The sequence below is a fragment of the Amia ocellicauda genome, chromosome 16, assembly GCF_036373705.1.
Source record: "Amia ocellicauda isolate fAmiCal2 chromosome 16, fAmiCal2.hap1, whole genome shotgun sequence".
NCBI classification, from domain to species: domain Eukaryota; kingdom Metazoa; phylum Chordata; class Actinopteri; order Amiiformes; family Amiidae; genus Amia; species Amia ocellicauda.
The window spans coordinates 547,799-569,296 of NC_089865.1; the positions used below are offsets into that span (position 1 = coordinate 547,799).

The 21,498-nt window shown below is 48.9% G+C and overlaps 1 protein-coding gene across 3 annotated transcripts in view; it reads right to left on the reverse strand.

Annotated features, from left to right (window-relative positions):
* Positions 1–21,498, reverse strand: part of erbb4b (erb-b2 receptor tyrosine kinase 4b) — a 258,461-nt gene that overhangs the window by 17,036 nt on the left and 219,927 nt on the right. For all 3 annotated transcript variants that reach the window (XM_066687236.1, XM_066687238.1, XM_066687237.1), the window contains exons 21-22: positions 835–990; positions 67–142 (exon numbers count right to left, since the gene is read on the reverse strand). In XM_066687236.1, the coding sequence (XP_066543333.1) occupies positions 67–142; positions 835–990 (232 nt within the window). The remainder of the gene's footprint in view (positions 1–66; positions 143–834; positions 991–21,498) is intronic.

The following is a 21,498-nucleotide window of genomic DNA, read 5'->3' on the forward strand; positions in this document are numbered from 1 at the left end:
CTTCTAAAAAACATCAGCAAGTGAAGGAGCCCATCCTCGGCCAGCTGCCCTGCAGGCCGCGCTCACCATAGCTCCACACGTCGCTCTGGTGGGTGAACTTCCTGTAGTGGATGCACTCCAGCGCCATCCACTTGATCGGCATCTGAGAAAGAGGGAGAACAGGGATGACCTCTGACCTCACGGGCGCAAAAAAACCCTACGCAGCTGTCGAGGCTGCTGTGCGATAAAGGCCGTGACGAGGCCGTCCGCAAAACAGTCCTCAATGTCCAAGCGCCTGGCCGCCGCAGATCTAAAGGAATCTGAGTTTTTTATTAGATCTGTGCTCTTAATCACGTTTCATAGCTTTGCTTTACATTTAATGACGTCACAGGCACTACAGCTGAAGGCCCAGAACATTCATTTCCCCCTGTATAAAAACAATGCCTTTTCAAATTAAGGAGCACTTAAGAGTGCAGATGCCTTCTTAACGAGGTGTAGAAGCACTTAGGAAGGCTCTCTAAATAAAGACACGCAGGCGGCCCAATTGAAAGACTAACTAATTAACAAAACACAAACAACAGCCAAACGAGACGGCTGACCGGGCCAATGAGCAGAAACCCGTCTGAGGCCGTCTGTCCAATATGAAGGAGAGCCGGCTGCAGGGTCAGAACGAGCTCCTCACAGCAGAACAGCGCCGAACCCACAGCGGAGACGTGTCCCTTCACACCTTCACACACTGTCCCGTGAAAACACTGCCGGACATTTTGAGGGTTCAGATTTCTGCATCTAGCTCTGGTCTCCAGTAGAAGTCCGCCATCACCGACACTCGGTCACCCCCCCGCCCCTCACACTGACCTTGCCTCCGTCTGCGTTGTACTCCTTCTCATCGGCGTCCAGCAGCCGCGCCAGCCCGAAGTCCGTGATCTTGATGTGGTTCGGCGACTTCACCAACACGTTGCGCGCCGCCAGGTCCCTGTGCACCAGCCGCCGCTCCTCCAGGTACATCATGCCCTGATGATCGACAATCGCACCCCGCGTCAATTGACAAGCGCAGCAGTGACACCACACCCCATGTCAATTGGCAAGCTGTGATGTCACACCTCGTGTCAATCGACAAAGGGAACGCAGTGACATCACACCCATGTCAGACCAGCACAGTGGTCCTCTTGTGCAAAGTCCAGAGAGAGCATCATACAGGAGACACAGGAAACACAAGGAGATGCACGACTGGCACTATTATAAGCAGGACACATTGGCAATGGGTGTATGACATCATCACTGTAACGCTCAGGAGCAGACGTGCACTGCGCTGTGCAGAAAGGTGTAGCTTATACCGTGCAACACTAAGAGCGACTGATTTAATACTTTATATGAACTCTACATGTCATTTCCGAGGGCGAGGTCATGGAGTGTGTAGAGACCTGCGATTGATGTATGAGCAGTATATTCTGCCACAACATAATGAAACACCCCCACAGTAAACACGAGTTTGAGTTTTGGATGTGACCTGAGTGTTGGACTGACGAGAGTGACACGCCTAGAGTAACATACGTGACACTTACAGGACGTCCGGCCGGCTGTTCAAACGCTCAATGGCTTTACTCTGAGTCTGATGGGGGGAAGTCGGGTCATCTGAGAGCCTGGCTCTGAACTCGTGTTTAAGTGACACTGCGTCTATGGCAGGTCTGGAAAGCAAACTTTGAATTCAATATAACGCACACAGATGTAATAGTTCTTGTTTGGGAGATTAAAAAACAAAAAACAAGGAAGTCAATTTAATTTAAAAGAACTATAAAAAGATTAAACATTTCCAGGATAATGAACATCAGCTTAAAATTGACATGATATAATGGGAAATTTCCACGAACTATAATGAAAACTGCCAACTTGTATCGAATTCACAAGATTACAAATTTGCTTTTTTAATGGCTTATTTTGTTGTAATTTATTTAGCTTTTCTTCCCCAGGAACTATTCAAAGTCAAACCCTCTTCTTAATGTTTGTTTGCAGGCTTGTTTTTCTTAATGATATCACCAAACCTTGATCTGAATTGCCCTGTCTTGTACAACAGCACCTTTGTAAGTGATAAACCGGCAGCCATTGATTTCCTGGCCGGAGTGAACAATACAGATCATTGATTTACGGGCTGCCAGAGAAATACCTATTTCTAACGATAACATTTCCTTTGTCTGGGAATTTGGGCTCTGCTATTTTCCACCCGAGAGCGATTCTGTGCCCTCGGACTTGGTGGATGTATTTTTTAACTCAAGGCAAATCAAAACAAAACACAACAAACCAAGAAAAGTAAAGAAACAACTCAGAGAACACTTTCCCTCTTGGTTGATGTCATTTCCAACACTCTCTCTACTGGACGCACAACACAGACTCACTGTTCATGTCTCCGTGTATTGTTAACTAGTCCAGTATATAGTGTCTTCCTACGAATCAGGGGCGTCACACACTCAGTAAGTTGCACGACTCCGGGACTTCTAGTTGATATATTTTGTCCTCCAGCTGCAGTGGGTAGATAAGCCATGACTCTGATTCAGCACAACGCTGCTTGATTGTCAAATGGCTCTGAGATCTACTGTACTGGCCGGACAGTAAGACAGGAACTTGCAGTAGCAGAACTGGGAAGTGTCCGCACTTTGAAATAATGTTATTCAGTTAAATAAATATTGCTGACTGAACTTGAATGAGAAAGACCTAGGGGTCTATGTGGACTCATCACTCTCCCATCCAAACAATGTGGGGAAGCAGTAAAACAGATTCCAGGGTATATTGTCAAACGTCTAGAATTTAAGAACATAAGACAGTGTCCAATCGAGAGGAGGCCATTCGCCCCATCGTGCTCGTTTGGTGTCCATTAATAACTCAGTGATCAAGGATCCTATCCAGTCTGTTTCTGAATGTTCCCAAATTGTCTCTTCAGCCACATCGCTGGGGAGTTTGTTCAGATTGTAGCGCCTCTCTGTGTGAATTCTTTAAAACAAGGGCAGTGATGTTCAGACTGTACAATGCACTAGTTAGAGCTCATCTGGATACTGTGCACAGTTCTGGGCTCCACACTTCAAGAAAGATATCGCTGCTCTAGAGGCAGATCAGAGGAGAGCAACCAGACTTATTCCAGGTCTGAAGGGACTGTCCTACTGAGAGACTGAGGAACTGAACCTTTTCACCCTGGAACAGAGGAGACTACGTGGGGACTTGATCCAAGTCTTCAAAATCATGAAAGGCATCGACCACATCAAACCAGAGGAGCTTTTCCAGATCAGCAGGGACACACGCACCCGGGGACACAAATGGAAATTGGGCTTCAAGGCATTCAAGACAGAAAACAGGAGACACTTCTTCACACAGAGAGGCGTCACAATCTGAACAAACTCCCCAGCGATGTGGCTGAAGAGACAATTTGGGAACATTCAAAAACAGACGGGATAGGATCCTTGGTCACTTAGTTATTAATGGACACCAAACGAGCACGATGGGGCGAATGGGCTCCTCTCGATTCTCATGTTCTTATGTTTCTTATGCTTATTAATCACAATCTTTTGATTACAGCTGTGCTTCTCAGAGGGAAACTGAACTCCACAGATTCCCGTCACAATATACCAGGCAGGCCAGAAAGTAACCGATGGGCAACGTGACTCATAAAATGCAGGATAAGAGAAATACATTTCCACAAGCACTTTAAAGAAAGAGCCAGAGCAGGAAGAAACAAACTCCCAGGGACAAAAGAAAGCCTCTGTTTAATTATTGTGCCGCAGCGGCGGTGGAGGGCCGGGGCGCTCTGTTGCTAGGCAATCTCGCCGAGCAAGTGCCAGCTTCTGGTCAGACTGCCACGCCGGGACGAGAGGAGAGAGAGGGAAGAGCCGAACTGTGTGTGAGTGTGTGTGTGTGCGTCTCTCTTCCCTCTGCTATAAAACCCGTGGTGTTGTGTGTGAACCATTGCCGTCATCACCGGAGTAAGAGAGCCAGCAAATAAAGGCAACGCCAGCAGTAGTCAGGGTATCGAGCAAAGGATGAAGCTGCAGCTGTCAGGCTTCTAATATAACCACAGCCTGCAGCTTTATCCAGAGTACGTACATACGTGTGTGTGTGAGTAGGTGTGTGCGTGGCTCTGATGTGGGGAGTTTTAAAGGTATGACCTCTGTACTGACGTGTCTCTTATGGGTTTTTCCTTCAGACTAAGAGCGGCAGTTTACACAGACACACACACTGACACACACATGCACACGCGCGCACATGCACACACACACTGTGAATTGTTTTCTTTTTCTTTTCTTTTGAACACTAAGAAAGAAGCGGCTCGTCTGGGCAGCGAATTTGTGCCGTTGGCAATCTGTGGCGCAGCTCGGCTCTGCCAGCGGAGGAGGACGTGTCTCGGCCGGCGCGGTGGGGACATCTGTGTGAGAGGATCTGCGCTCCTCTGCAGAGGCGTTCGTGCAAGGAGAGACGCTGTGCGGCGGGCCTGCTTGAGAGGCTGTGTTGTGTGGGATGGTGTGTGCGGGACTTGGGGTGCGCTGCGACTGCGAGCGTCTGTGTCGGTGAGAAGACACGCATGATGTCTCCATGGACGACTCTGGACGGCAGCAATGGTGAGACCCAGCCGGCGTCTCTCGCACCAAGAGGAACGCCACAATGTGTGACATCAGAGCGGCTCTCATGGCCTCCTCTTGTTTCTTAACTTTCTTACATAAAATAATAACAATAAAATGAAGTTGAGCCGCTACAGGCAGAGGGAGACGCAGGTTAACACACTACAGTCTCATCAGCACCATCGCTGGGGACCCAGAGAACGGCCCGGCTGTCGCAACGCACAGCTCATTCCAGCAAATGAAGCATCGATGGGAGGCGCGGAGTGGGACGCCTCGGTTCCCCTTACTAAGCGGTTTTGAAATGATATTTGAAAAGGCATCGCTATATTATAAGCTGCAGTCAATAACGGCACTGCAATACAGCGGGGGTTTATTAAAGAGGCTTAATTAAACTCGCTGGCGGTCCGGCTCACGTGGGCGCGTCTGTAGATTGAGCATCTTTATCACCGGGTTATAAACTGAAACAGCCGCCTACTGGCAGCTCACGTGAACTCGATTCTTCTCGGGAAGCTTCCAGGATGAGGGAATGAGATCCATCTGCCCCTGTTCCTCTCCCTGAAGCTCTGGGTTCAATTCACTCCGGCAGCAGGAGTTCAATCAATGTCTCTGACTACCAAGAGCCCTGGGACGGCCCAATAACCACACAGCGTCTGATTGGCAAATTACTGCATTTCACAAAACGGTCCTTCCTCGCTCTCCACCCTCTTCCTCCTCCTCTACCTCCCACCGATCCCACCAGGGGCCACGGGGGCCGGCACACACAGCTCTGCAGCGGCGAGACTCTCCCCCCGCAGTGGGCGGCCCAGGTGCTGCTTGGACCAGAGCGCTCACTTCAACGCACCGCCGCGTATCACCGCTGTGTCCCTCTCGGACCGACCCGGCGCCGAGGAGGACCAGCCACTCGGATTAATGTCGGCCAACGAGTTAAACCTACCCGGGGCGGCTGGTGAGACGGACCAGGAGCGTTCACACCCCTTCGACGACTGCGGGGGCGTCACTCCTAGTCAATACTGTAGTTAATGTATGTACGCGTGTGTATGTATGTATGTAGGTATTTATTTCTCCCTCTGTCTCTCTCCCTCTCTCTCCCCGAGCACCGGAGGAGCTTGTATAAATGTAAATATACAAATAACCTTGAAACGCAGCCGGTACGTGCGGACCATGCGAATGCACCTCCTCCCACAGGCTTCCCCTCAGTCGCACACACCTGCGTGTTCCCGTCTCATTCGGCAGATAGAGTCAAGCGAGGTCCTGTCTCATTAGATCCCGTGTTGCATGCGCGGCTCTCCATCTCGCTGACAGGTAATCAGGCGCGCCGGAGAGGAGACGGGCGGAAAGTGGGCCAACGCAGTCCGGCCGGCCGCATCACCGCGCGCCCGCATTTAAATACCAGCCTGCGAGGGTCATCACGGCTACAGCGCCGCCCAGCCTCTTATTTATGCTCCTCTGCTTGATTTATGACTTTATGTTAATGATCTATTAAAACGCAATTACGTGGAAGTTTGGCAAACTAATCCAAATATAAAAATATACAAAATAAATAAATAAATCCTCCTGGATGCCCACCCTCACATGCCCTCCAAATAATGTTTGATTACACAGCAAAACCTGAAATCTGCTGCTTGTGTGTGTGCATGTGTGTCTGTGTCTATGTGTGTCTGTGTGCGTGTGTGTCTCTGTGTGTATCTGTGTATGTGAGTGTGTGTCTGTGTGCGTGTCTGTGTGCGTGTGTGTGAGAGTGCGTGTGTGTCTGTGTGTGTGTGTGCGTGTGTGTATATGTGTGTACATGGGTCAATGACGTGATACATGCATTTTGGTGTCCCAAGCATATTACAAATATTACATGTATTTATTTGTTATTAAAACTGAATAAAATGTCTCAATACGCCTATCTTTATAAATTATAAAATTATAAACTACAGTAATGGCGGCGGCTCTCAATACGAGAGATGTGGTACAAACTTTTGCAAAGAAGGAATATGTGCATTTTCCTTGGGAAAGCGATTAATCTGGAGCAGTTATTAATGTACGGTGGAAAAGTGCCACACAGGATTAATTGCTTGGAGCAGAAAGACATTTAAGAAAATCCTGCCGGAGAAAGGACTGCATCGGACTGCATACAATGTGCCCTGACGAAATACATTCCTTTTGTTTGTTATAAATACACGCAAATATGAAATATTCGTCCTGGATTTAAATTAAATGTCCCGATGTCTTGTAAATTCTCTCAGAATTATTTAAATGGCACGGTTTTTAGCTTCCTCTTGTTTACACTATCTGAAAACTATTAAAATGTTTAAAACAGAGGCTAATTTTTATGTGATCAATCGCATGAAGAATCGTATATTTTAATTATATCTGTAATCCCTCGTTATTGCTATAACTATATGTTAATGGTAATCCAAAGACTGCAGAAATACAAACCTTACAACCTCACAAAACTTAGTGATTAATACAATTGATCCATCATTACAGTGTCAAACGTGTTTTTAAATGAATCCCATTCATAATAAAAGCTGATTAAGCTACATTGTCAGTGTTAATCGGATCTTGATACAGGGAGAAGCAACACGGTTATTTACGATGCGCTCATAAACAAAATAAACTAGATGAAATTTTAAGTGATGTCATTTGTTTTCTATATTGTTACAATGTGTCCTGGTTTGTACTTTTGAATATCTGGTATAACTTATACTATAAGACTGTGTTAGATATCGTAAAAACATTTCAGCCCAAAGTTTATTGCACTTTAATGTTAGCGGTATTTTAGCCTCCAGTTTAAAACACTAAATCCCAGAGTGCCGAGTGTCCAGACTGTGTTTTGACCTTTGGTGTCTCAGTCACTCTAGGGCAGCTGGACCCACGACAGTGAGTGGAAACGCTGCCGGCACAGTGTAGGTGCGCAGTTACAGCCCGGCCACGCTGAGGTGCAGCTGAACAGGGCAGTGGAAACGGGGTATAAGTCTTTCCTAAAATGTTGATAATTTGACCTTTTCGATCACTAGGGTACAGAATTCTGTGTCATACTGGACAACACTTAAAAAGCATTTATAATATTGTTTTTGGTTTTTAAATGTATATTTAATTTGAAAGATGACATTGAATAGTAATACGTTTATATAAATGGTTAAGTAATTGCCTGATTCATAAGTTTATCATACTTCTTCTCTTGCGTTACTAGTACTCGTATTTTGATGTCCCCTATGCTGCCTTTCCCTTGGTCCTTGACTGTGACCTACATCTTGTCTGCTCTCAGCTTTTACGATCCAGGATGTATGACCTCATATATTGTATTCACTTGTGTAAATTGGAATTTGTAAAATGTATTATGCTTTGAATTGCACTGCATTATGTAAATTGGAATTTGTACTGTTTTATGCCTTGAACTGCACTGCATTTTTGCATAAGAAATAAATAATAATAAATAAGATAAAACTTGTATTTTTCATACCGGAAAACGATCACTTTCCGTAATCCAACAATGTTACTCGTTATCTGGAGCGACTTGCTTATATGCTTTATAGTTTTTAGGAGTATTTGTAAGCGTGTAGGCATCACAGTTACATTGTCATGTTGTTTTAACAAACAATAACATATTTAAAACATTACTTCTGTAGTTTTAATGCAAATTCTGTCTGTGTGGATGTCCTTAAATAACAAGCAAACGGCAACATGGTCATTATTGTTTTAATTTAATTTATGTTTATGCCATGAAGCAATTTGCACGTTTTAAGAGAATATTTCAATCCAAGTTCAGAAATTGCGTAATTCCTATATATTTAAAATTATATGATATCAAAACGTTTAATATACTTTTTAATCTGTTGAAATGTTAATTGAATTGACTTCATGTCATAAATGAGTTACAACGTTGTTGTTGCCATTTTTTTAATGGCATGTTTACATGGTTCCTGTATCACCTAAAAATAGTTACTGAAAATGATTAGGTTAATGTTTTTAAATCTTAAAATGTTTTACAGCCACTGTTTTATCAAAGCCTGTGCCTCGAGTGGAATTGTATTACATCAAAGTGACGTCTCACTTCTGATTATTTACTGTTAATTAAGAAAATGATGCATGTAGTGACTCTCACTCTGGGTTAAATACAGAATGATTTTTAAGTGCATCTCTGCTGCAGAGACTCTCTTTAGAGATCATCCCACATGAAATGTCACAGCGTGTCACTCCGAGTAGCAATATCAGTCAGGCAGGACGACACAGATTATTCTTGTAAAAATACACAAGTCTGTGTCCTTGAGTTAAAGATACAACAATAATCATCATTTTTACTAGAAAGCATTTTCAGACATTTCCCAGCATTGTTCACTATCTAGCGTTATGTTTTGGGTGACCAACTTCACAAAATGTGCCGGTGTCGATAGAAAAGCCCAAATATGTGATATTAATGGTGATTTTTTTTTAGATCAGACTATGAATACTTATAACCCACTCTATGCTGACAAAAAAACTAAAGTCAAATGATTTGCAAATCTATCATTGTTATCCGGTTTGACATTTTTAATACTAGAAATCATATGATTTATAATAAAGTATAAATGAGTGTGTATGTGGGGTGTGTGAGTGTGTGTATGTGGGGTGTGTGAGAGTGTGTGTGTGTGCGTGCAGGGGTGTGTGTGTGTCTCTGTCTCTGTGTGTGGGTGTATGTTGGGTGTGTGAGAGTGTGTGTGTGTGTGTGTGCGTGCAGGGGTGTGTGTGTGTGTGTGTGTGTGGGTGTATGTGGGGTGTGTGTGTATGTGGGGTGTGTGTGTATGTGGGGTGTGTGAGAGTGTGTGTGTGTATGTGTGTGTGCAGGGGTGTGTGTGTGTGCGCGTGCAGGGGTGTGTGTGTGTGTGTGTGTGTGTGTGTGGGTGTATGTGGGGTGTGGGTGTATGTGGGGTGTGTGAGAGTGTGTGTGTGTGTGTGTGCAGGGGTGTGTGTGTGTGTGTGTGTGTGCGTGTGCGTGCAGGGGTGTGTGTGTGTGTGCGTGTGCGTGCAGGGGTGTGTGTGTGTGTGTCTCTGTCTCTGTGTGTGTGTGTATGTGGGGTGTGTGAGTATGTGTGGGTGTGTGTGTGTGCAGGGGTGTGTAGGTTTGTGTGTGTATGTGTGTGTTCACACGTGTGTGACAGTAAAAAAGTTGTGATGTGCCTTCGCTGAGCCCGAGTTCTTGTACTTGAAGTGTGGAAGTACCTTATAATTTTCTCAATTTTCAAGACAATTAAGCAGTGAGAAAATTGATGGCTTGCAGAAGCATGCATGTTAATTATGAGAAACAATGAGCTGAATTGTAAGTAGACGCGCGGTGCGCAGTTTCACCCGCCGCTCCGAGTCGTGTTCCAGCCGCTATTCCAGATTCAGCCGGTATTCCAGGACCCCGGGGTGTTCTGCACAAACTCCGACAACACGCGGAGAACAACACCGTGCCGTGTTTCACATTCTGTTTTAATAATTGAAGACAGATTCTCTCCCCGCCTGTTGCGTTTATTCACATCAACGACCCGGCCGAGCGCAGCGGCAGATCGGTGCGCCTGGAGACGGTGAAGTGTCCGTTGCTCAAGACGGCGTTGTCAAAGGGATCTGTTTAGCCAGCGAGACGATGAGTTTTGCTCTGAGGTTGTTGTGTGCAGACGAAGGCCGGATCAACCAAAATTGTGTTAAAATGCATTTTGTTCAAAACCATTTTAGCACCACTGACAAATGTGACAATAAATCAATATCGAGGCAGACTCCTAGAATGAGAGATAAAACTCCATTTATCAAGCGTCTGCCGTTTAACAAACCCAGCACAATGTGGACGTTAAAACAAAGCTGCACTGCTGCCTGGACAGCGCTATCGAGGCCAAATAATAATAATATATATATAATTCAAGACTGCATACATTCAATTGTTTGCAAGATGCAGCATTGTGTATTTATTGTGTAGAGGATGGCAATACTGCAGCACTGCCCCTATCAGGTAAATGCGCAGAACAGGCAGAGAATTATTCCCAGCAAACCGACACCCTGATTACTGTATCTGCTTCTGACGCCACACTAATCCTTGTCACGATAAACAACATTTGACCCTTCTGGCCTCCCGTAGCCCATCCACACAGCGTAGATCTGGGCCAGTCGGGTTTCTCCTCCTCTTCCTCATCACCCCATCTCCCACAGAGACGCAGTGACACAACGAGGCACAGGGGCCCGGGGGGCGGCTGAACGCTAAATACTTTAATTCTTGCAGTAGCTGTACATGGCCCCCTGCCAATACAATTACAATGGAAAGGACAGGCCTGCAAGTACATACTCTTGAAAGTGTATTTAAAATAGATTACTTCTGCCTCTCCGGCAGCCGATCGATAGAGATGTTGATTACAATAAGCCCAGAGACGCTCACACAATGCAATATTTATCCTTTGTGTCTACTTAAAAATAATTAGAAATCAATGGAATATATAGTCCATTAATACGGTCAATTCCACAGTGATGAGGCAAACACAGGAATATTGTGAGCTTAACCAGACGTCGGGCCACAAATTAATGTATACTTATTAGTTGTAAGGACGGAGACCACCGCCGGAGAGCAGCGCTGGATCGGAGAGGTACGGCAGGCGACAGCAATATTGTAAAAGCCCGGTACTACAATGGGATCATCTCCGCACCGGTTTCAATCGGCTTCTGGCAACACCGCCGGAGCACAATTAATGCAAATGATCCTGGCAGGGCCTCAGACTGACTCTTTTATTCTGCTCTCAGGGTTCTTTCCCCTTCTCTTCTCGACAGAATGACAGCCGTGCCACAATGGCCCCGGCCCTTTGTGAACATAATGGAACAAGTGCGGCATCAGACTGCGCTGGCAGAAGATTAGCTTTTTGCAAACGACCGGGCCCGATAACAGCGGTGCTGAACAAGTGCCGCGCACAATGCAGAGACGCAGGCAGGGCAGGAGATTGAGCCTGTGTGTCTGTGTGTGTGTGTGCGATCCTCTCCGTCGGCACTCGTACCAGCTCTGTGCCGTGGTAAATATTCCAGCTGATTGAATTAAGACAGGGGTGGCCTGTAGACATCTGTGCCGTCGCAGATGTAAGTATTAGCACCCTGTTAACTGTGCTCAGTGAACTGCAACATTTATAAACACCCACCAGGATGAATCGGTGTTCAATGAACTTCCAAAATGAGTCGTTAATAATTAAACTGCTGCAAACGAAGCGTGCCACGGTTTTTGTGTGTGAATCTGTGTATAAATCTTTGATATATATATATATATATATATATATATATATATATATATATATATATATAGATATAGTGGAGGCAGGCACAGCAGAGCACAGCGCCAGGGACAGAAGCACAGGAGATGGTTAGTATGCTCCGCACCGGCTGGACTTTGGGAAAGCCACTCTACGATCTACAATTACCACCAGCTTCACCGTGAGAAAATAGACTTCCCTTTAAGACGCTTAGTCCCCGTTGCTCGGCCGCCAGAGCCAGCCAACAGGTAAAGCAAACAGTAATAATTATTGCAGATAGGCCGGGAAGGTGTGCCGTATCTTATATCCACGGTTCCACAAGCCGGCCCATCTGAGCTCATAATCCACGCCTATAATGCGAATATAATGCAAGTGAGAGATTACCAGTGATTCGCCGTGCTTCCATGCGCCCTCAGAGGAAAGCTCTGTGCTAATTCACAACAGACTGCAGATAAGTCACCGCGCCGCACCGCCGGCTGATCTCGAGCGGCGCGGTTTACGGCGGTAATAAATTCGATTCAATTTCGGCGGAGAGGAGGCCGATCCTCTCTTCTGACAGAGCGGTTGCTTTTCAGACCAGATCATTCCTGCAATATTTTCTTATTATGAAAAAAAACTACAACTTATTTTTTCCCCCCATTAGCAAAAAATCAGGCGTCACAGTTAATAATAACAATAATAATCGCCATTGTTGCAACTCTGAAAGCATCCTACACTGTGTACGGGGCCCCTGATGCCATGCCACCCCTCTCTCCTGTCCACATGGCAGACCTGCGCCGTTCATACTCAGAATTCAGTGCACAGCGCCTCCTCCAGAGAAAATAAAAAAGTGATGCATTGGATCCCAGGAGGTCAGCATGGTAGTGGCTGCTGGTGGTCGTCCCTGCAAAGCGAGATGCAATCACCCCACCGCTCAGCTACCCTGAGCTGCAGGATGAAGCGAGCAGCGCTGTCTGTGTTTACGAACTTCTGATGAAGTCAGTCGGGCTTTCCACGAACATGGCATCGTGGCACAGTGAAGTGTGGTGCTCAGAACTGGAACCGAGGGAAACAGAACCCCATCGGACGTCTTGTTTACCCTCGCAGACTCTGAAAACTCTCGCTCGGCTCCGTGCCCTGGGCTCCCTCGCTCCTGAGCTGCCCTGCACGTGCCTGCCGACCCGCTGGACCGCTGCCCAGGACTCTGGCGCCTGTGTGGCCGTCTCTCTATGGCTGAGAAGGTGAAGGCAGAGCCAGAATGATCCACTGCAAGTGGTATCGCTCGCAGGACCCTGACTTGTTGGCGGCCGCATGGTTTCAGAGTAGGGTGCGTTCACCGGGGATGGATTTGTGGGAATCAGTATCTGTCTCAGAGGCTCTACAAGCTGCCAATATGTTCCCCACGGGGGGTTTAATAAAATTAATATCAGGGAATAAAAGTAAACAACAGCAAAAAGAGAACTGCACAATAACAGCACAAACATCTCTTCCCATACGGCGAGGGCGTGTAGCTGCGCTCTCTCTCTCTCACATTATGCAGTACCTGCTCTGTGCATTAATAGGGGTCAGAGATCCACACGTCCCTCCGTGGATGTTGCAGTTGGAAACACGCACTCCCTCCGTGGCCTATTAGAGCAATTTTCCACCGAGCGCCCTGAGCCCGACGCAAAATAATAATAAATAATCATAAGCTGGTCTTGACTAAGAGACAGGGGGGTAATTCATATTAAAGCAGTGCGTCGGAAAGCAGGAGACAATCTGAACGCTCTGTGGAGGCCAACATCTGTTGTGTGTGTGTGTGTGTGGGGGGGGGGATGCTTGGCCACACAAACCAGAGGAAATTAATAATAAACATCCAGTTTGTGTCCAGCAGTTTATAATGTCTGTACCTGCATTCGGTGCCCTGCCTGGATGCTTTAAGGTGTAACTGTGACCTGGCTTGCGGATGCACCAATTGGCGTGTAAGAGCATCATATCTTACCCCGACACACATGATCACATGCCTGGGCCTCCTCTATTTAAGTAACCGATATTGTAAGATAAATTAACCCTGTCACATGGAGACATAGCAGAAACAACACGCGTGTGCATATTCCGAGTTATGTGTGTGTATTCCTAGAAGAGCAAAGTGCCGGAGTGGGGGGGACGAACTCACAAGCCCAAATGATCCGCGTCTCATTCATATTGATGACATTTCCTCCACACAGCCTCAGTGCGACTCGTTCCGCCGCCGACTCTCCACATCCACGCACAAACACACACATCAATCTTGCCGGACCGGACGGACTCCTGCCGTGTGCTAAATTCAAACCAGGCAAGACATGCGATTGTGCTGCAGTGCTCTCCTCAGCGCGGCTCCACTTTCCATCCCAACCCCCCCCTGGCTCTCGACGCCAACCCCCTGACCTGCCCCCCCAAGCCTCTCGGCTGGTTATTGCCCTGTCAGAGAGGAGCCGCCCCAGGGACGTCCCTCAGCATGGGCGCTGTAATGGACACGGCTCCTGCAATCTCCCGGCCTATTAGGGAGTCAGAGAGAGCTGCCAGCATCCATTTGGCTCGTGAGGACCACCTCCACCCCCAGCCTATCCCCCCAGCGCTCCCCTAAACCCTCGCCAATCCGACAGACAGACAAGAGGGACGGAGCAGCGGAGCTGGGAGAGGCTGTGCGATACAGAGGCCAAGCCTAGTGTCGGAGGGAATTCTGGGGCCTGCTGGCTGTAACGCACACAGTACATCTCCGGCTCCTGACACGGCCCCCCACAGTGTGGGGATCCCAGCTCTACCACACGGTAACTGTCCACCGAGCAGTGGTGCGGAGAACAAACGCGGCGCCAGAGAGGGCATTAAACCCGTCACTCTGTGGCTAGGAGTCTACGTGGACTCCTCACTTTCTCCATCCAAACAGTGTTGGGAAGCAATAAAAAAGGCAAACACGATGCTAGGGTATATTGTCAAAAGTGTAGAGTTGAGAACAAGGGCAGTGATGTTCAGACTGTACAATGCACTAGTTAGAGCTCATCTGGATACTGTGTACAGTTCTGGGCTCCACACTTCAAGAAAGATATCGCTGCTCTAGAGGCAGTTCAGAGGAGAGCAACCAGACTTATTCCAGGTCTGAAGGGAAAGTCCTACTGAGAGACTGAGGACCTGAACCTGTTCACCCTGGAACAGAGGAGACTACGTGGGGACTTGATCCAAGTCAAGTTATCGATGGTACGATGAGTTCGTCCCCTCCTCTCGACTAGACTCTCTCATGTTTCTCACGACTACGCTGTGCAGAGACAATACGCGGTGCAGATTCGGCGTGGATGAATTTTGTCGCCTTTATTTACTGCGTGCTAAGCTCTGTGGAAGTTGCGCACCTGGGATGCAAGTCCAGACTGGGGCAGCAGTGTCCAGCTAAACACAGGGAGCACACGCAAATGCACACGCACACACGCAAGCTGCAGCAAGCCTTACAGACTCTCAGTCTTAGAAACTGCAAGGCACTGACAAAGAAGCAAAGACCTCGGTACTCATCAGTTAATACGTCGTGTAACGAGCCTCGATGCAATCAATACGAGCTCTGATACAGGACACCGAGACTGACACACTGAGACTGACACACCGCAGCGCTCTTCTCAGTGGCCGCGGCCAAGCGTACCATCGATAACAAAGACGCAACTCATCTCCCAGACCCTGGCAGAGGTCTGTAATTGCCTGAGAACGGGGGACAGGTTCAAACATGTTTACAAGGAGGAAATCCGGGGGAATCAATAATAACACAATTCTCTGATCAGGCCGCTATTGAACACCTGTGTTTGAGCCGAAGAATGTTGCCTGGTAACCATCTGCTCCAGCAGGTGCTTCTGCCAAAACGCCGCGTGTTATCAAAGGCTGGGTGACGCGGCCGCCCCCGGCCTGGGACGCCCCTCGTCTGCGGCACGGCATCGATCGGCACACTCATCCTCGTCTACACAGAGAGAGGAATTCGTAACGCAGCCCCACAACTTCCCTGATCCCCCCTGTCCTGTTGGAAAAGTTGTCTAATACACACGTACGCACGGACACACTCTCACTCACACACAGACGCGCACGCACACACAAACACGAGCACACACACTCTCACAAACACACACAATCACACACTCACACTCTGTCTCTTTCTCCTACACACCTCCACACTCACACCTGTCCCTCCCTGCCTCTGTCAGTCTCTGGGGGAGACGTAGTGCGTCCCTGGGGGCTCACAGGACTGGCCGCCGAGCGCTGTGATGCCGCTGGGGGGTGTTGTGTGGGCGCCAGTCTGTCTGTCTTTCACAGCCCAGTGGCCACCGTGCCAGGCCTGCCGTGACGGAATACCGATATGGATGTCACTGCGGAGGGACGGGGAGAGAGAGGGACACGGGCCAGGAGCTCTGACAGCAGGAGGGAGAGAGAGCGACACGCGGGGAAGAGCAGACAGAACCGGCGGAGAACGAAGAGATCAATGATGATGGACTCAGGGCATTGCGGGCGCCGCGGGAGAGTCCCAGCAGGAACAGCGGCAGCGAGCGATTGCTCTTCCCGGGGACAGCCTTCCTCCCTCTCCCACAGGAAACACTCAAATCATGAGCCAGCACGTTCCGGTATGACACAGCACCACGGACACACAGGGACCCGGCTGAAACATCTCCACACAAATCAACCAAACAGCCCGTCACAGGCCCGACTCTCTGCAAGAACTACTCCCAGTCCACGTCCTCAGCGAGGTATTACATTAATCTGAAGCGCTCATTGGGGTTTGCCTCCTCTGCGTAAGCGACCCGGCTAACGTGACTTGACGAGGCGCTGGCCACGACACACAGATCAGCATTTGCCGGGGTATCCTGCGGCTCACACCTGCAGTGAGGATGGCCCGGCTCGTAGCAGGAGGGCGAAACACACGGAAACAAACACAACACAGTGGAAACGACAAGAACCGCACGAAGGACGTGATCAGCGATCTCCAGCACCTCCTCTCACTGTTTACATTTCGACACAATCTTTACCCTGAATTATCCTGTTCAGATCATAACTCCAGCTGCCCCGTGCGTGACTCGTCTCACACGTGTAACGGGGGCAGGAGTCTGAGCTGGACCTGCCAGACGGAGACAGACACGCCGAGGCCTGGCGACCGTGGGGGCACCGCGGAGCTCTGACGCAATCCAACACGTGACCCCGAGCACGAGCGCTGAGCTGGGCCGGGCCGTGCTGGGTGGCCAGAGGGGCTAATGGTTTAAACATGATGAGTGCCCGTCCCCCCTTCCAGGTCAGCACCGACCAGTAATGATGGAGTGATGAGCTCTGCGCTGAGGGGGGGCACAGAGCAGAACCCGCCTGATGACAAGACATTAGTGCCGCCCCTTGGCACCATGTTGTAGTGCTTTGCTTCGCTGTGGCACTGTTCAGTGAATTAGTTACTGTGCTACACCATTCCCCCACACTACACTGTGATCTTACTGAGGTTTACTACGGTAAACTTCCATCAGGGACAACACAGTGAACGCAGAGCATGCAGCAGGCAGAGCATGCAGCACGCAGAGCACACAGCACATGCAGCACGCAGAGCACACAGAGCACGCAGAGGACACAGCACACAGAGCACACAGCACACGCAGAGCACACAGAGCACGCAGAGGACACAGCACACGCAGCACGCAGCACACGCAGCAAGCAGCACACGCAGCACGCAGAGCACGCACAGTTTTCAAGGGACTATAGTCTCTACACAGCTGATCACACAGATAATCAGTGTGAATGAAGAGCAGGACTCGACACGGCACAGCGCCTGTCATTGGCCAATGAAGAAGGAAGGTGGATGAAGAAGTAAAGGGATAGGGGGAAAAGCAAAAGCTAAAATGAAGTAAAAGGTGATTAGAGATGAGCCCGTGGGGACCGACAGCAGCTCGTTACAGAGTTCCTCTTTAACAATGCCAATCAAGGACAGCAGCCCCAGATCCCATCCCTGATAGGCGGCCCGGCTCTGACCGGCTGCTAATTGCTCCTCTGATTCTGCAATTTATTGCTCAATTGATCAGGCCTGAAGTCGCACGCCCGACACCTGAGCTAGACCAGCAGAGGCTGACAGAGGCGTTTAATCTCACCGTGGCCCGGCTGAATCCGGGAAACAGCCCGTCAGAAAGAGGCTCCGAATCAGATACACATTATTACTATTAATCTTATTATTAAGCATATAGGACTGTAACAGCATAAAAATTGAGTGTTTAAAAAAGCAATGGTAAAATAACCGTGTGGATGATTAAATCTCCATTAAAGACACTCACTGTGATGCACCTCTCTCTCTCCCTCTGTTTTAATAGGTATAAACGTTCTTCACTGGTCTTGTTCTCGCCCTGACGACTTCAGGAAAGTCCTTGGGAAGCAAAACGTTTCCGCGTCTTGTTAATCGGCTGCCGCTCCAGATCAGATTTCCTTCCCCGCGTCTCCGGTGTGTCTGATTGTCTGTTTCTCTGTCAGCAGCTGTCAGTTCGGGGCGAAGACAGAGCCGAGTGTCGCTGCGACAGCTGGCGAGAGCGACGCCGCGGAGGCCGGGGGGGAGAGGAGGCTGATGCTCGGGCGCCGTGGAAGCAGCGCCGCAGTCCGGCCAGCCGTGTCCGGCCCAGAGCTTCACAGCGTCCCGACCCACCCGCTCATACGCACTGCAAGTATCTAACTGAACGGATTCGAGGGCTTCCTGTCTTCAGTGCCGGTATTCTGCTCCCCGGCCCTGTGGCCCTAAAACAACTCAAGTGTCCCCTCCTTCTTCCCTTAGTGCCCATGAGTCTGAGGGAGAACCTTAACGCACTCGAGTCAGGGGTAGTTACGGGACAACAGGCGTGTTTCATACTGATCTCCGTCCATCTGCACAGCTGAGGACTTATACGAGACTCTTACACATCGGCTGGGGACAGAATCGAGATGGTACCCCATCCCCCACGCCTGTAACGTGTTTGTGAACATATCTGTACAGAGCCATGTGGCACTGTTTGTACATGAGGGACTTTACTGCTCACCCTCATAAAGAAAAAAAACTGTGAGCTGTCTTTCAGGTTCTGTCCTACAGTTTTAAACAACCTTTATTTTTCTATCTGTCCTTTTTTCCCTCTTCATTCTTTCAGCATGTAAAGTAAATAATATTCCACAGGGTTTTGATTCCAGCAATAAATAGTCCTCAGACACACACAACCCATAACATATATGTAAAATACACAGAGCCCTAAACACCTCAACTCACTCAAAAATAATTCACTGTCTGGAACGAGCTGAAGTCAAGCGCAATCGTTCACACAGAGAGAGAGGGAGAGGGAGAGGGAGAGGGAGAGGGAGAGGGAGGGAGAGAGAGAGGGGGAGAGAGGGAGAGATGGAGAGGGAGAGGGGGGAGAGACACAATCCCACAGAGAGATGCAGCGCGCGCACACACACACACACACAATTCTCAGCAGGAATGCAGAGCAGTGTTAATATTGCGGGAGTATTCTGCTGAGGTTGTGATAAGACGCACTGCAATAGAAACAGAGATAACAGCGCAGGAACTTTATTACCCGCTCTCTGTAAAGACGCTCGTGAGTCGCAGCGTTGCGTGTTTATCTCGCCCGGCTCCGACTCCTGCAGCCGCCCGCGTTTCATCTTGGGGCCCGACAGGCCGCATCTCAGACGAGTGCAATCTCCTCCCCGGAGGAATTCAGCTCGGGGGGGCTCGGTCTGTGTTTTGGGATTCGTTCTGCATCGTGGAACTCTTTCTCAAGTCGATCCAGAAGGCAATAGAGCCCAGCTCTATGGGCCAGGTGTGTTTCTGTACTTGAATCGCGTCTCCCCCTCTAACAGACTCTCTCTCTCGAGTGCCGGCCCCAATCCACTCCTGCCTTCCGCTATCCTTCCCCGGCTCACAAGGCCACACCGCTCCCCCTGTTATCCCAGCGCTCCCGGCGGACACTCGAGACTCCCAGTCATCAATCTGAATTGTTCTGTTGTTCAGCGCTTTACTTATTTCTTTATTTTGATTTGAAAGCACTTGCGTCTCTGCAGCCCGCTTGCTCATTAAAATGCAAATGCCCGGGTCCAGGTGGAGGCCGGCGAGCCCCCGTCAGAGCGTGTGCGCCGCTCTCCCCACAGATGTCTCCCACTTCACCCTGACATCCTCGGATCGACGGCCGCCCCCCCGTCCTCGTGCTGCCTGTGATGTAAGCGGGAAGCACAGCCAGGTCTTTAGCATCGAAAACAGGAAGGCCTGGGGATTGCGGATTACACTTCATCTAACACATTACCCGATTTTCTTACAGCGCTCTCCCTCCGCAGAAGGCCGCGGTAATTCTGAGGCGCGTGGCTGACAGCAGTCGAGACGGGACCGGGCTGGCGTTTAAGCGGCACAGCTGTGCGGCCTGCGGGGCTGGGGGGACGGATGGGAAAAAAAAAAAAGCAGGGTGCTGCAGACAGAGATTGGAAAGTTTTACGCTATAGCGTCACTATACCAGGGCCTTGACACGTTTAATTTGTGAACACACTCCCAGTGCGTCTGATTTGAAAACTCCCTCTTATGACATCACTATCTGAGGGACGCTACTTAAGACCAGTGCACTAGGGGGTAAGTAAAGACGGCCGAGGGATAACAGCCATGTCATATAATTCCTTACAGTGTTCTACTGCCCTGCATTGGTAAATGACTGAGCTGGAAGGAATAAAATGTATTAAATGTGAGCTCAAACACTCAAAACACACGAGAGTTCCTACCGTGTTTACTGCGGGTTGTTAAGAATTAATAACGAAGACAAGTTATCAGAAGTATAACCAGAAAAATCGAATATAAGTAAGACACAGATTAGGATCTGAAACACAGAGAAGAGCTGTCATACGTCACAAAATAAAAACATGACAGTATATTTATCTCCATTCTTTTGGGTTTATTTGCAAAGGTTGTGTAATTATTAGAGTGTGAGTTTGCTCTCGCTCTGGTCATCAGTCGCCTGTGGAAGCAGTGGGTGAAATTCAGGTCGTGTACGAAAGCCCGGCATCAAAATGTGGCGCATTATAATTTCCGTGAGAGGATGTCAACACCGCCCTCGCTGAGGCGGCTTCGGAGCAGCCAGCTTCACGCGGAAAGATCGTCTCTGCCGCTCTCGCCCCCGACGGACACGGTGGCGCTCTGAGCTGCGCATCGTCGGGAGACGGGGGGGCTCGGCAATCGATGGCGGCTCGATCACGCCCACAGCCCGGTGTGACGGTTTAATTCCGAGTCCCTCTCTCTCTGCTGGTGATACGACACTTCAATAGAGGTAGAGAATTAAGAGGGGGCAGGGACTCCGGGGAGGACAGCTACACGGCGTTCATTTTCTGGCCGCACACGCACACGTAAACGCACACGCTCTGACGTTAGTAGATGTTTGGGTGTTTTCTGAATGGAGACAATGCTGCCGATACGGTGTGGGGGGTGAGGAGAGGACCTTATACACAAGTCTGATCTGCAGCTGCTCATCAGACAGACGAAGCCGAGGGGGTCTCCTGAACACGTTTCAAGAACAACAGCCCGTTTCTAACCTCTCTCACGATCACACACAACACAACGCGTCAATCCACTGCGCTGGAGCTGGAACAGCCAGCGAGACAGTCTGGCCCCTCCATCAGGATTTTGCTTCGAGGGGAATGCAATACACATATCAATGTTATATTTATGAGAGAGACTGATGTCTGAAGACCGTTAAAGAGAGAGTTTTAATCTCGTC